This window comes from Podarcis raffonei, chromosome 8 (assembly GCF_027172205.1).
Source record: "Podarcis raffonei isolate rPodRaf1 chromosome 8, rPodRaf1.pri, whole genome shotgun sequence".
Classification (NCBI taxonomy): domain Eukaryota; kingdom Metazoa; phylum Chordata; class Lepidosauria; order Squamata; family Lacertidae; genus Podarcis; species Podarcis raffonei.
The window spans coordinates 87,229,237-87,244,692 of NC_070609.1; the positions used below are offsets into that span (position 1 = coordinate 87,229,237).

The 15,456-nt window shown below is 48.2% G+C and overlaps 1 protein-coding gene across 1 annotated transcript in view; it reads left to right on the top strand.

Annotated features, from left to right (window-relative positions):
• Positions 1-3,423: 3,423 nt before the first annotated feature.
• Positions 3,424-15,456, top strand: part of XPO7 (exportin 7) — a 54,319-nt gene continuing 42,286 nt past the window's right edge. Inside the window, exon 1 of the mRNA XM_053401323.1 lies at positions 3,424-3,670. Coding sequence (XP_053257298.1) covers positions 3,653-3,670 — 18 coding nt within the window. The 5' untranslated portion in view covers positions 3,424-3,652. The remainder of the gene's footprint in view (positions 3,671-15,456) is intronic.

Genomic DNA, 15,456 nt, shown 5'->3' on the forward strand with positions numbered 1-15,456 from the left:
TTTATCTACTTGCACTTTGACGTGCTTTCGAACTGCTAGGTTGGACAGAGCAACGGGAGCTCACCCCATCACGGGGATTCGAACCGCCAACCTTCTGATCAGCAAGTCCTAGGCTCTGTGGTTTAACCCACAGCGCCACTTGCGTCCCTATGAGAACAAGATGCTGGAATAAATGGGCTGTTGACCCGATCCAGCAGGCTCTTCTCATGTTCTTATACACAAAGTGATCCTGTTGTCAGTTTATAACTACAGATGGAGAAAGGATTGCTCCTAAAACTTTTTACTGCACTTGGCAGGAAAGAAAATACATGCTAGGGTAGCAATGCCATTATGTTAGTAGGACCCCTGCTGGTGCAAGCGGGAGAGGAAGGGAGGGGTTGTGAGGTGGTGAGCTGACCCAGCCTGACCCCTTAGGGTTGCTCAACTGCCTCCTGTTCAATCTCCTCCACCCCACAGCCAGTCAAGGCCCACCACCATGTAGGACCTAGCCAGGAAGCTTTGATCCTATATACAGTGGTACCTTGAGTTACAAACACCTCTGGTTACAAATGCTTCAGGTTACAAACTCCGCTAACCTGGAAGAGGTAGGTAGCTGTGTTGGTCTGCTGCAGTCAAAACAAAATTAAAAAATTCCTTCCAGTAGCTCCTTAGAGACCAACTAAGTTTGTTATTGGTATGAGCTTTCGTGTGCATCCACACTTCTTCAGATACTTCTGTTTCAGTGTATCTCAAGAAGTGTGCATGCACATGAAAGCTCATACCAATAACAAACTTAGTTGGTCTCTAAGGTGCTACTGGAAGGAATTTTTGTTTGTTTGTTTTAACCTGGAAGAGTTACCTCGAGTTGAGAACTTTGTCCCAGGATGAGAACGGAAATTGTGTGCCGGCGGCGCAGTGGCAGCAAGAGGCCCCATTAGCAAAAGCTTGCCTCTAGTTAAGAACAGTTTCAGGTTAAGAACGGACCTCCGAAACAAATTAAGTTCGTAACTAGAGGTACCACTGTACTGTACATCTCTCCTGTCCCCATGGACTTACCCACACTTAGCTTTTGCCCTGCCTGTTTCCAGGCAAGCTTTTTTGTCTTGTTCCAGAGCTTTCCCCACAAGAACCCACTCTTTAAAGCCAAAGCAAACGTCAATTTGGGTTTTCCACACATTGGCATTTGCTCTTATTGAGCTTTAAAGAGTGGGGTTCTGCAGGAAAAGCTCCAGAGAAGGGGGGAAAGGGTGCTTGGACACAGAGGTTTTAAATTGCAGATTGTGCCTGGGAAGAGTGAAGAAAGGTAAGTGTGGATAAGCCCCATGTCTACAGAGTTTTAGAGAGAAGGAGCAAGAGCCAGTGGGGTGTAGTGGTTAAAGTGTCAGACTAGGATCTGGAAGAGATCCCGTTTCAAAGCCCCATTCAGCCATGAAACTCACTGTGTGAACTTGGAAGATCACTATCTCTCAGCCTCAACTACCTCACAATGGGAACCACATATGCAGGGGCAGACTTTTGTAATAAAAGGTAAAGGTACCCCTGCCCGTACGGGCCAGTCTTGACAGACTCTAGGGTTGTGCGCCCATCTCACTCAAGAGGCCGGGGGCCAGCGATGTCCGGAGACACTTCCGGGTCATGTGGCCAGCGTGACATCGCTGCTCTGGCGAGCCAGCGCAGCACATGGAAACGCCGTTTACCTTCCCGCTGGTAAGCGGTCCCTATTTATCTACTTGCACCCGGGGGTGCTTTCGAACTGCTAGGTTGGCAGGCGCTGGGACCGAGCAGTGGGAGCGCACCCCGCCGCGGGGATTCGAACCGCTGACCTTTCGATCGGCAAGCCCTAGGCGCTGAGGCTTTTACCCACAGCGCCACCCGTGTCCCGAGACTTTTGTAATATGGCCCCCCAAAATGGATCTTCTCAATTTTGTACCCCCTCAGTTCAGTGCACCCTGCGCACAGGAACCACCCACACTGCCCTAAATCTGGTGCTGACGTACTCCACTGCAAACTCCTTAAAGGTAAAGGGACCCCTGACCATTAGGTCCAGTTGTAGCCGACTCTGGGGTTGTGGCGCTCATCTCGCTTTATTGGCCGAGGGAGCCGGCGTACAGCTTCTGGGTCATGTGGCCAGCATGACTAAGCTGCTTCTGGAGAACCAGCGCAGCGCACGGAAACACTGTTTACCTTCCCGCCAGAGCGGTACCTATTTATCTACTTGCACTTTGACGTGCTTTCAAATTTGTAGGTTGGCAGGAGCTGGGACCGAGCAACAGGAGCTCACCCCGTCGCGGGGATTCAAACTGCCGACCTTCTGATCGGCAGGTCCTAGGCTCTGTGGTTTAACCCACAGTGCCACCCACGTCCCTTGAACTCCTTAGGATGTGGTATAAATGCAATAAATAAATACGACTTGGGGTACTGTGGGAAATGCCCTTGGCACAAACAAGAACAAGCCAAGGGTAAGGGGTAAAATGGGAAGTGGTGCTTCTGAATACCGGTTGCTGGCAACCACGGAAGGGGAGAGTTCTCTTGGGAGCAGATCATAGAATCATAGAATCATAGAGTTGGAAGAGACCACAAGGGCCATCGAGTCCAGCCCCCTGCCAAGCAGGAAACACCATCAGAGCACTCCTGACATATGGTTGTCAAGCCTCTGCTTAAAGACCTCCAAAGAAGGAGACTCCACCACACTCCTTGGCAGCAAATTCCACTGTCGAACAGCTCTTACTGTCAGGAAGTTCTTCCTAATGTTTAGGTGGAATCTTCTTTCCTGCAGTTTGGATCCATTGCTCCGTGTCCGCTTCTCTGGAGCAGCAGAAAACAACCTTTCTCCCTCCTCTATGTGACATCCTTTTATATCTTTGAACATGGCTATCATATCACCCCTTAACCTCCTCTTCTCCAGGCTAAACATGCCCAGATCCTGCTTGTGGGTTTCCAACAAGAGGCACCTGTCTGATCGGCCCCTTGTGAAAAGAGGAGGCTGGGCTCCTTGATGGATGCTCTTTTTATGCTCGTATTTCGAATCTGGCCGGCCCCTGTCAAAAGAGGCTGCCTGGTCTGACCCGCTTGACTACAACTCCCATCAGCCCCTGCCAGCGCGGCCGTACGACGCTAAGGATGACGGGAGATGTAGTCCAAAAATACCTGAAGGGCGCCCGGTTGGAGAAGGCTCCCTCAGACGCCTCCTCCCTGTCCCCACACCGCCTGCCCCTCAGAGGCTGGCTGTTTCAGACTAGCTCCCTACCCCCCGCCCTCCATGGAGGAGCCCTGCCCCGCGCCACGACGCGCGGCCCCTTTAAGAAGCCATGTAAACAAAGTCCGATTCCACCCCGCGCATTCCCCTGCCTCGGCGCGCGCGCGCAACAGTTCCCCCCCCCTCGCTCCTGCGCGGTGACGTCACTGCGGCGCGACCGGCGGCTCCCTCCTCTACGCCGCCGCAGAGCAGCCGAGCCATTCCGAAAGCCCGCGCGGCGGCCGCAGCGGCGGCGGCGTCCCTGGTTCGTTCGCAGAACCTCGAGGCCCCCGCTTGACGCCGAGTGCGTGAGGAGGGCCGGCGCCAGTGCGCAGGCGCGGCAGCCCTGGCTGGGTCGCCTGCGGTGGGAGGGGGCGAGAAGCGGCGGCGGCGGCGGCAGCGAGAGCGGCGGCGGGAGCGGAACATGAATGGAGCAAAATGGCGGATCATGTGCAGGTGAGGGGATGCGCGAGGGAGAGCGGGGCTCGGCGGACAGGCCGCGCCGCCGGGCCAGAGACCTGAGGGGGCTCTCGGGGCCTAGCCTGGCGGGGGCCACCCGGGGGCCGGGCCTAGCCTGCCGGGGGCCGGGAGAGAGAGCGCGCGCGGGCCGAGCTCGGCGGGCGCCTCCTGGGCCTGCGCCGGAATGGAGGAGGAGGAGGAGGACGGGCGCCCGGGAGAAGTTCGCGGCCGGCCCTTCAGCACCCGCTTCTGCCCGGTTCGAGGCGCGTGGCTCCCCGGTCACGGCCGTACCCCTGGGCCCGTGTAGCTCAGGACCGCCTGCACTGGCTGGCAGGCAGCGGCTCTCCAGGGTTTCCAGGAGGGCTTCCCACCTGGAGATGCCGGCGGGGCTGAGACTGGGGGCTTCCCGCATGCAAGGCAGGTGGTGTGGCTCGTGGCCAGGCGGAGGGAGAGGCGCGGGCGAGAGAAGCGGGGTCGGATCCGGCCCGGGGGTACTTCAGCGGGGTTTGATGCTGAGGAGTCGGAAAGGGCTCCGGCTCCCTCTGGTCCAGCTTTCTGGGTTTGGGAAGGGGGTCAAAGGATAGAGCACAGCAGAGCTAGGAAGCCAAAACCCAATAACCAGCCTCAGCCCACTTCTTAGGCACTTGCCTCGGCTGCACTGGCTTCCACGGAAGGGATAGCAAAGACAACCTTCTGCCCTCTCTCTAGTCCCAGGTAGCGCAGCGTTATGCCCGGATTTTTATTCCTCTTTTGCAAACTCTGCTTTGGTCAGTCCAGCCTCCTTGCTGCCCTTTTTGCCAGTGCTGTGCTGTGGTTTAGGAAGAATGGAGAACTTGCAGGAGTTGCTCGGAGGGGGATGTGGACCTTGGGCTCCTCCAAGGTAGTAGCTCTAGGCATAACATCCCCCAGCCTGCTCCTTCTGGATTTGGTACCTCCAAGTGCCACAAGGGTGAGCTGTTCATTTGCTCGTAACTTGGCTGTGCAAGTTCTTGGAGATGAAATGCTTTGGAGTCACTTCGCACATTGCAGAGAAAAATGGCTCCCCGCTCCTCCACCACCCATCATAGGTTGACATGTCTTTTCTGAAAGGCATTTGTGTAACTCCTTATAATTATTCCCCCAGGAACAGCAGCAGACTGAGAGGAGGTATGTGTGTACCATCTCCCCTCAGATTTACAAGTGGCTATGGTTGACACCAAGTGGGAATGCGAGGGCCTGTCTGTTGGAATGCATGAAGTGCCCCAAGTGTTTCCCAGATAGATTTCTTTTCTTTTTTCCATTTTCCTTAGTTTTGCCATTAAAAAGAATTAGTAATGGTCTGATTAAATGTGAACTTCGGCTGTATGTAGATCATTCTTTCTAGCAGAATAGTTAAGCTATAGAACTCACTCCCACAGGAGGCGATCATGGCCACCAAACTGGATGGCTTTAAAAGAAGATAAGACGAAACAGCTATTGATGGCCACTGGCTATGAGGTCTATACTGTGCCTTCACAGTTGGCGCAGCAATGCTTCAGAATACACTATAGGAGGCAAGAGTGCTCCCTGTGCTTGGGTCCTGCTTGCAGGCTTTCCTTTGGAGCATCTGATTGTCCACTGTGAGAACAGGACACAATGGACAGTTGGCCTGATCCAGCAGGCTCTTTATATGTTCTTACGTTAATCTTTGGATATATTCACTAGTCATTTGTTTTAATACACCATATGCGCAAATTTAAAATAAGTTTCACAAGTTTCATAATGGCAAAACGTCCCGTTTTCTGTTAAGTTTGTTCAGGCTGCCTTTATACCAGGTGAGCTTTCTTGTCCATTGAGCCCAGGATTGTCTACTCTAGCTTCCTGCAGCTCTCCAGTCTTCAGTTCCACCACCTGATTCCCTAACTAGAGATTGAACTTTGTTCTACTATCAAAAGTTTCGAGATACCATCAACTGGGATGATAATTTAAATTCATTCCAATGAATGTATTTATTTATTTATTGCATATATATCTCACCTTTTCTCAAAGGAGCTCAAGGTGATGTACATGTTTCTCCCCTTCCTCATTTAATCCCCACAACAACCCTGTGAGGTAGGTTTGGATGAGTGGCAGCGACTGATTCAAGGTCACCTACTGAGCTTTGTGTCCAAGTGGATATTTGGATCCTGGTCTTCTAGGTTCTAGTCCAGCCTTCTAACCACTACACCACACTGGCATGAGTAGAATCATAGAATTTCAGAGTGGGAAGGGACCACAAGAGTAATCTAGTCCAACCCTCTGCAATGCAGGGATCTTTTGCCCAATGTGGGGCTTGAACCCAGGACCCTAAAATTAAGGAGTATCTTGAATGTCCTTCTCTAGTGAAGTCTGGTGTATACCAAATGTGAAAAAGCCCACTGCTTCACTGATAAACTGCAGGTTCTGGTTAGCTTCCAAGCAGCTTGGATTTAACACATCTTGGATCAATTCAGAACTTCATTGCTTGGATCATATTGACTATATGTGGTGATCTTGTGAATAAATGAACATGAGTTCTCAGCTTTTAAAACAAAAAAATACTAGCCCTCCTTACATAAAAATATTGACCTAGCAAGCAGTTATTTACGGGTCTAGTTTATGGTCCCCACACCAATGCTTGGGTGGATATATTTCATTGCAGGATGTTGTTGTTGTTTAGTCGTTTAGTCGTGTCCGACTCTTCGTGACCCCATGGACCAGAGCACACCAGGCACTCCTGTCTTCCACTGCCTCCCGCAGTTTGGTCAGACGCGTGTTTGTAGCTTCGAGAATACTGTCCAACCATCTCGTCCTCTGTCGTCCCCTTCTCCTTGTGCCCTCCATCTTTCCCAGCATCAGGGTCTTTTCCAGGGAGTCTTCTCTTCTCATAAGGTGGCCAATGTACTGGAGCCTCAGCTTCAGGATCTGTCCTTCCAGTGAGCACTCAGGGCTGATTTCCTTAAGAATGGATACGTTTGATCTTCTTGCAGTCCATGGGACTCTCAAGAGTCTCCTCCAGCACCTTAATTCAAAAGCATCAATTCTTCTGCGATCAGCCTTCTTTATGGTCCAGCTCTCACTTCCATACATCACTACTGGGATGTATGGCGGTCCAAATGCAGAGAGGTAATCTGGATTTGCTGATAGATCTCTGGATTGTTTGCAGCAAACTGGCAAGGAGTTCTGTCTCCTAGTTTAAGAGTAGCAGCAACAAAATTACCCTCCTCCCAACACACATAAACACACACACACACAACTAACCTAATTTGTGCTTCTAAAAGGGAGAAAGCTTGGGGTAACTAGGAGCCCCTTTTGTGGAAAAAACTGTGAGCTCTGGAATGCAAAGCACATTCCTGGGTTCAGTTTTAAGTGTATGTTTTTTGCACCAGCTGTGATTGATAGATCTTGGGGTTCTAGTAAAATTGTAAGTAAATTCAGCAAGCAAGAAGCCTGTCCACACCTCTCCTCAGGTCAACCTTCAGTCAGATAATAGGCAGTTCCAGTTCAATAGAGAGAGATCTGTGTTTACCAGGTGTTACCTGTCAGTTTAATATTGAAAAAGAAGTGATTAACAAATAATGTATGTGTACGTGAGAAGGGAAGTTACCCAGCAGGTAAGAGCCTGATGGATCACTCCAATGGCACATCCAGTCCAGCATCCTGTCTCACAGTGGCCAACCAGATGCCTTTGGGAAACCAGCAAGCACAACCTGAACACGACCATTTTCCACTCCTGCAGTTTCCAGCAACTGGTATTCGGAAACATTTCTGCCCTCCTGACTAATAGCCATTGATAGCCCTCTCCTCCACCAATGTGTAACCTTTCATCACATTCTAAAACCCAAGAAGGTATCTGTAAATCGAAAAAATAAATAACATCCCCTCCCTCTTTTTGTTTTGTTTGGGCAACCCTTCAAAGTACTGCCACAGGTGCAGAGAGTTGCAGTTTTCTTCCTGCAGATAGGTTAGCCATTTTCTCTTGTTTTTTTAGTCTACAGGCCCTTGTTGCTTTCAGTCCAGTTGTCATCTGAATGTAGCACATGGTAGATGCCTCTGAACTCAGCTGCATATCAGGAGCAGTAGCTGCTTGAACCACCTTCTCCCTGACTGTTTCAGCTGTCCTGCTGTTTGTCCTCCATTCTGGGCTTTAATGGTGAAACTCGTTAGTGGTTTTAGAAATTGTTCTAGGAGAGAGTTCTTTACTGTCACAGCAGGATGTTGTTGGCTGGTGTGGATTGCATTTGAATAGAACTTTTCTGGAAGCAGGCCTTCTTGGGTATCACATTTGGGCTTTTGAAATAATCCTTCCTAGGTAAGATTGGACCTTGGAGGGTTTTTGCCTCACTCTGTAGCACATGACATGTTGTCTAGAGCTGTTGTTCTGCACTTGTCTGACAGCCCTGTACTTGCTCTCAGTTTGTGGTGCACTGCTGTCATCTGCATTCGGTAGATAGCCAGATCAGAGTAGAGGTGGTGAATGGCATGAGATTGGACAAGATAGCATGGCTCTTTCAGTTCTGATCTTATGTAAATGTTCTCTCCCCACACTAATGCACTCCTGGGCAACTGGTAAGTCATCGAGGCAAGCACAGTCCAATACAGATTATGGCCTGCTGGGGTCTTGATAAGTCCTCTGTTTTGCGATCCCTGGGAATTGGCAAAAGGTAGTCTATTTAGGCCATGGAGGTCCACAAGTTAGAATCATGGAAATGTAGGTTGGAAGGGATCAGCTAGTCCAACCCCCTGCAGCGCAGGAATAATTTGTGTAGTTTTATGCAAGCCTTCCCCAGCCTAGTTTCATCTCTCCATGTGTTTCAGACTGCAACTCCTTTCAGCCCCAACCAGCTTGGCCATATGATCCTGAGGCTGAGGGAAGTTGACTCTAAAACATCTGGAGGACACTGGGTTGGGGATGGCTGGTTTGGATACAGTAGCAGATCAGTGCTTATTCTCTAGCCCTGTAACAGCTTGAAAAACAAGGCTGCTACTGTTAACTGAGGGAGAAAGTTGGTGTACAGTGGTACCTCAGGTTACATACGCTTCAGGTTACAGACGCCGCTAACCCAGAAATATTACCTCGGTGCTCATGACTTTTGCTTTGGACTTGGAAGGGCTGTTATTGTGCATATCCATTGCAGAAGATGCTCAGAGTGGCTTGATGCTGCTGTCATTGGAAAGTATGTTGAAGCCATCATCTGTTCCAGTCCCATTTGAATGTTTCTCCAAACAGCAGGTTCTGCGATAGTCAAAAAAGTACCGCAAAGGTGGGCTTTCCTTAACCCTACTGCTGCCCCACTTGTCTACTTTTGAGTTTTCTTCTCTTCAGTATTGCTGCCTGTTGAAAGTGTATCTGCCTGTGTTGCTGTTCTGGGACTGCTTGTGATGTCAGCCCCAACACCACACATCATGATGGCTACCATAAAACAACTGACTTGGTGTATATTTCTTTCATTCAGTCATTTCAGCTTTGGGAAAAGAATCTACAAAACATAAAGCAGCACTTTTTCAGTCCTTTCTGTAACATTACCCCTACCCCCAGAGTATAAAGTGTCTTTGATAATAATAATAATAATAATAATAATAATAATAATTAAAAAAAAACAACAACTCTATTAAAAGGTGCCTAGATTATCAGTTGTGGCAACCGTAACCGAGGTTTAAGGTGCCATTCGGTGATTAGGTTATACATCTAAGTTTCTAACACTGCTTGTTCATAACTGCTTGTATTCTAGCAATACTGACATCTATTATACTCTTCGCTACACTGCCTGACATTTTATCAGTACCAATGCCCACTTAACTGTTCAGTACCTGCCATCTTTTTAAATCAGTCACCTGACCAATATAGTGTTTCCCATTTGGTTCTGACTTCAACTTCTGGAATGGCTTTAGACTCCACCCTGGCCTCAGTTAAAGTTACTAAGGCGCTTTTGGGAACCCTTTGGTCCTCAGGAATTGGCCATCGAAAGTTTTGCTGTCAGCACTCCCATCACTAGCAGATGGGCTTTTCCTGATGTTTCACATCTCCCAAGAAGTGCAGTTCTCTCTCCAGTCCACTTCCTGACATCCAGTTGCTGCAAGACACCTGAGGCATTTAAGCAACAGCTTTGACTTCACATATTCCCTGTTCCACCAGCATTTTACATTTGGGTGCCAAACTCCACCATTCCATTCACACTCGGTGCATGAGCCCACTGGGTTGTTGGTTGCCACCAGGCTTCAAAATTAAGCCTGGCGCCGGGCGCATTTCAGACTTAAAGATTCTGCATTTGTGAGCACCTCAAAAAGTCAGCATGCCATTTTCTGTGCCTGGCTGATACTCGAGGATTGCCTAAACGTATATATTTTGAAGCCTCGAAATACGGTATGTGTTAAGGATAGACAATATGCTGAGGAGTTTAACAATAAAGAGTAGAGTGTTTTGAAAATTGAAGTATGGTACCAATACAGTGGTGCCCCGCAAGACGAATGCCTCGCTAAACGAAAAACCCGCAAGACGAAAGGGTTTTCCGATTTTTAGCGGCAAGACGAATTTCCCTATGGGCTTGCTTCGCAAGACGAAAGCCCATAGGGAAATCTCCGGGGACAGCGGGGAAGCGCAGCGCACCTTCTCCTCTGTTCCCGGACCTGTCCTGAAGGCTTGCGGTGGGAAGGGCTCCCCAAGCTGCAGGGCTCCTGCAGGGCTCCCCAAGCTGCAGATGTCTGCCCCGCGCGAGGGGCGCTCTGCTTCAGAGCGCCCCTAGCGCCGGGCAGCAGGCTGCTATCCGCAGCCTAGGCAGCCCTGCGGGAACTCTTCTGAAGTCTGACGGCGGGAGAAGGGCTTTTCTTCCCACCGCCAGCCTTCAGAAGGCTGTTCTGAAGGCTGGCGATGGGGAGAAAAGTCCTTCTCCCCCCGCCAGCCTTCAGAAGAGGTCCGGGGACAGACTGTCCCCGGACCTGGTCTGAAGGCGGTCTCCATAGGAACGCATTAATTGATTTTCAATGCATTCCTATGGGAAACCGTGCTTCGCAAGACGAAAAACTCGCAAGAAGAAAAAACTTGCGGAACGAATTAATTTCGTCTTGCGAGGCACCACTGTATTTTTATTGTAAACACCAAATTAAACATGTATTAACAATTTCTGTTAAAAATGTGATATTAACAGTGTTTCACTTAAATGAATTGTGTATTAGTTCATGCTTATCAAAATAATAAACAAAAAGTGTTGCCGACCCCTTCCCCCAAATGGTGACTAGACATTCTGTTTTGGCACCCACAACCCAGGTTCCAGGAGCCATTTGGCTCCTAGCTTTTCTATCCCAGCCTCTTAACACTGGTTGCTATACTGGATATGCAGTAGAGTTTGTCTCACTTCCCATGGCACCATCAGTTAAACCCTCCGTCTCCTCCTTTTAAAAGAGGCGATCAAAGCCCTGGTCTGAAAGGGTGCAGTGGGATCTACTCGCTTAATGGGTTCCATTCAAAGTATTTCGCTGTTGCTAGAAAGATGGAGATTTCTTGCCCATTCTAGATAATAAGGATAGGGTGTGTGTGTGTGTGTGTGTGTGTGTGTGTGTGTGTATAACTTTATGAAGTAATCAAAATACTCTACAACAAAACAAAGAGTCAGGTGGTGAGTTGCTGTTATAAATCCATAGTACATGGTTGGATATGACATTGGGACATGAAGAGGTTCAATCCAAAGTCAGACTAGAAAATAAGATCATTGTTTTCACAGGAACAGAGAGAGCCAGTAATAGCGGATATCGGTATGCTGTCAGTACCAAATAAAAAATTGATGGGAACCTACCAGACATGAGATTGTTTCTTATTAAACATCAAAAACATGCACCATGGGGTGGTTTGGTCCATTGGCTTGGTGCCTTGAGAAGCATGCATCAAATGGGTCAACTTTTCTGAAATTACAATATGTATAGGGCCTTCTGAAACCAAAGGCGAATAAGAGGTGACATGATAGAAGTTCATAAAATGGCTCGGCTCTGCCTCCACAGTTGGAGAAAGCAATGCTCCTGAATAACAGTTGCTGGAAACCATAGGAGTGGAGATTGCTCTGGTGCTTGCAGGTTTCCCACAGGCATCCAGTTATCCACTGTGTGAACAGGTCAAGATGCTGGACTAGATGGGCCCCCTTTAGCCTGATCCAGCAGACTCTTGTAGTGTTATTATGAAAGAGGAGGTGGAGTGCTTGCTACATCTTGTTTTGAGATTTACCTTGGAAAAAACTCCAGCTAGTGCTTCTTCAGTGCTCTCCTCCTCGCTGTCTCATGCTTCCAGCCTTATCTAGTGTGCACAGGGCTCCTTCACTGCATCGCTTCTGTGCTCAATACTACTTTATCTAGGTTCAAAGGCTTGATATTGTCCAGCCATAGTAAGGAATAATCCCCACCCTTGGGTTGGCCAAACACATGCCTTCATTGGCTGGCAGCTGGGAAATGAGCATTTGGCAAGTCTGAACAGGATGGTGTACAGTCTTCTGTACTTGGAGGGGTAGAGACAGAATGGGGCACCAAGGGGGTTGAAATGTTCTGAACTCTTGTCATTTGGAAAGGAAAACAGCCATCCCTAAGAATCTCCAAAAGCCATCTTAGAGTGTGTTTGAATGAATCAGTCTTTTTAAGTGGCCACATACTGAGTTTTTCTGTGGCTCTCAACATTGCAGTTTGTTCTGTATGGTTTCATTGGGGTTTTTAATAGTGTGATCTGGCCATCTAGCGTTAAGTAGTTTATTTTAGAACTTTTTGTGTAGATGTACATAAGCCACGGGACGCGGGTGGCACTGTGGGTTAAACCACAGAGCCTAGGACTTGCCGATCAGACGTTCGGCGGTTCGAATCCCTGCGATGGGGTGAGCTCCCGTTGCTCGGTCCCTGCTCCTGCCTATCTAGCAGTTTGAAAGCACGTCAAGTGCAAGTAGATAAATAGGTACCGCTCCGGCGGGAAGGTAAACGGTGTTTCCATGCGCTGCTCTGGTTCGCCAGAAGCGGCTTAGTCATGCTGGCCACATGACTCGGAAGCTGTACGCCGACTCCCTCGGCCAATAAAGCAAGATGAGCGCTGCAACCCCAGAGTCGGCCAGGACTGGACCTAATGGTCAGGGGTCCCTCTACCTTTACATAAGCCACATTGTGATGGTTATACCTAAAAGGCAGTCTAAGAATTCCTCAATAATAATAATAAATAGAGTTTCATATCCACTGCCCTCATTCTTCAAATAATGAATGCAGAAAGATGGAGAGGGTTTTTGCAACCGAGAGATTTATTCAATTTGGGAAATACGGGAAGACTCCAAGAAGCTGGGCTGCGTTAGCACAACCTGCACTTTACCTACACTGCTGTCTAGCCTTCCAAGCTTGAGGTTGCACCTTCCAAAGAGGAAGGTGAAATAGCAAAGCTGTTATTTGTTGCTACTCACTCTATTGTCCTAGACCAGGATGAGGTTTTATCACTCTGTCCTTTTTGCCTCCAGCTCAGTCCACGCTGGCTGTGGCCACCAAACTCAGACAGCAGTTATTCCATCCCCTTATAAGAGCATACGAAGAGCTCAACCAAATAAGGCCCATCTAGCCAGCGTCCTGTTCTCACAGTGGCCAACCAGATGCCCCAATGGGAAATTTGTAAGCAGGACCTGACCACAAGAGCACCTTCTTGCTGTTGTGGTTTTCAGCAGCTGGTGTGCAGAAGTATAGTTGCCTCCAACAGTTGTTCTGGATCACAGGCCCCAAGGAGTGGTTTGATGCAGGGACACCAAAGAAGGATGTCAAAAACACCAGGTTGGCCAGTTATAGTTCTTTATTAAAGAAATTAGTCAACTTACAACACAGTGTTCAAAGCCTCACAGTCAGAGTTTGTCATGACTTCTTTGCACCCAAGCAAACATGTATACATCTTTTATTCACAAAGCAGCTTACATCAGTTTACCCAGAACCTCCCATCACACCTGGTCCTTGAGGCCATAGGTGGCAGCTATCCAAAGCTTCTCCCCTGTCTGGTCCTAGTGCCCAGCATCCCAAGTCCTATAGAAAAGTACAGCATCAAAGTAAGCCAAATAGCATAAATCAAAGCAAGCGAATATATGAGCTCATTCTTGCAACAACTACCAATTATTTTGGGGTTATCTTGACTACCAAGATGCACTTGCAGGCTTTCTGGAACATTTCACCTTTGGTTCAACACATCTGTGAAAGCAAAACATAGCCATTATAGACCAGTAGCTATGGATAGCTCTCTTCTCCAGTATGAGTCTCTGCCCATTGTTCCTACACCCCAGTTTGATCCTTCTCTTGCACTCCATTCTCTTCTTCTGACCTTTAGACAAGAGGAGAGTCAGCTAGATCAGCCCAATGGCTCATCTTGTCCAGGATCCTGTTCTCACAGTGGCTGGCCAGATCCCCTTGGGAAGCCAGAAGCAGGATTCTCCCACAAGAGCACTCTCCCCTCCTGTGGTTGCTGGCAACAGGTATTCGGAAGCATTGCTGCCTCCAGCTGTTGAACATCTGTAGGCAGCAGTGCTTCTGAATACCAGTGGCACGCCATCCGAAGCCTAAGTGGCTTGTGGCAGCATCTGCATATTCCCTCTCCCGCTGTTTTCCGTGTCTTGCTTTGCTTCTAGACCTGGCTTCTAGCTGCCTATCTCAACTCCCAACTGGTGGAATCCCAGAGTTCGTTTTGCTGCCTGTGTGGAGATTCCACATTCCAACGCACATGCAGTCTTGAAGGCTTCTCCAGCCATCCTTCCCAGTATGAGGCATTGACCTTTTTCTGTGCTGTTGGTTCCTCAAAATCCTCCTGAGCACGGCTACTTGTCTCAAGATGTGACAGACCTGCTGAGTCTGCCATGTTTTGGGATGTCAGTGCAAAATAAATAGTGGGCAGGGCACAGGGGAGTCTCCTAGCTCTACTTGTTGATGCCTTGGAACAAAAACTGGTTGACATCTGCATAAAACCCCAGACAATACGAGGCATTTGGTTTTTCATCCCCTGGCTTTCAGAACCAGCATTTCAGAAATAAATTTATGCTGTGCAGCTTCGAGAATTGAGCACTTTTTGAAAAAAATGTCTAGACTTTTAAAGTGTCAGGCTCCTGGGAATTAACTTTGAGGACTGCTATTACAAATGAAATGTAAGCGCATAATGAGGATGGGTGTTAGAGAGTGAAATAGACCCAAATGCTGGTGCATATATAGAAACAACATGCGCCCTTTTTCTCTGTAGCAGACAACCCTGTATAATGTACCAATCATTCTTGGCACTCTTGATGTTTAATGTACAGAACCAACGTGTGTTGGAAATTCTCATCTGTTGATATCAACTGATGTTAGAATTCTCAGTCATAGTAAATCTTGGCATGTTTGAAGTACTTTTGCATTCCAGGCTGTTGATCTTCAGTGGTGTCCAAACTTTTTTCAAAGAGGGCCAGATTTGATGAAATGAAGGGCTGTGAGGGCTGACCAAAGGGCCTTTTTTAAGGATTGAAGTTGTTATTTCCAGATTAAACCAACCGACGGGCTGAATTAGGCCCCCGAAACGGACTTTGCCCATGCCTGCCTTAGATGATTTATTTCCTAATGGGCATAAAGTTTATAAATAGTATTGTGCAACATAATGTGAATTAGATTTTGGGAATCACTAAGGAAACTGTATTCCACCACATACATGGAGAAGAGAACCACGTTGATTCCATTGCTAATCATTTCCTTAAAGGTAGAGAACTTGTCTCTTTTATACACTCTTTGTTGTTTTCTCACATTTTTTCTTTTAAACCTGTTTGGGAGACAGATCTTAGAAGAGTAGTGGATAATGTGTAGTG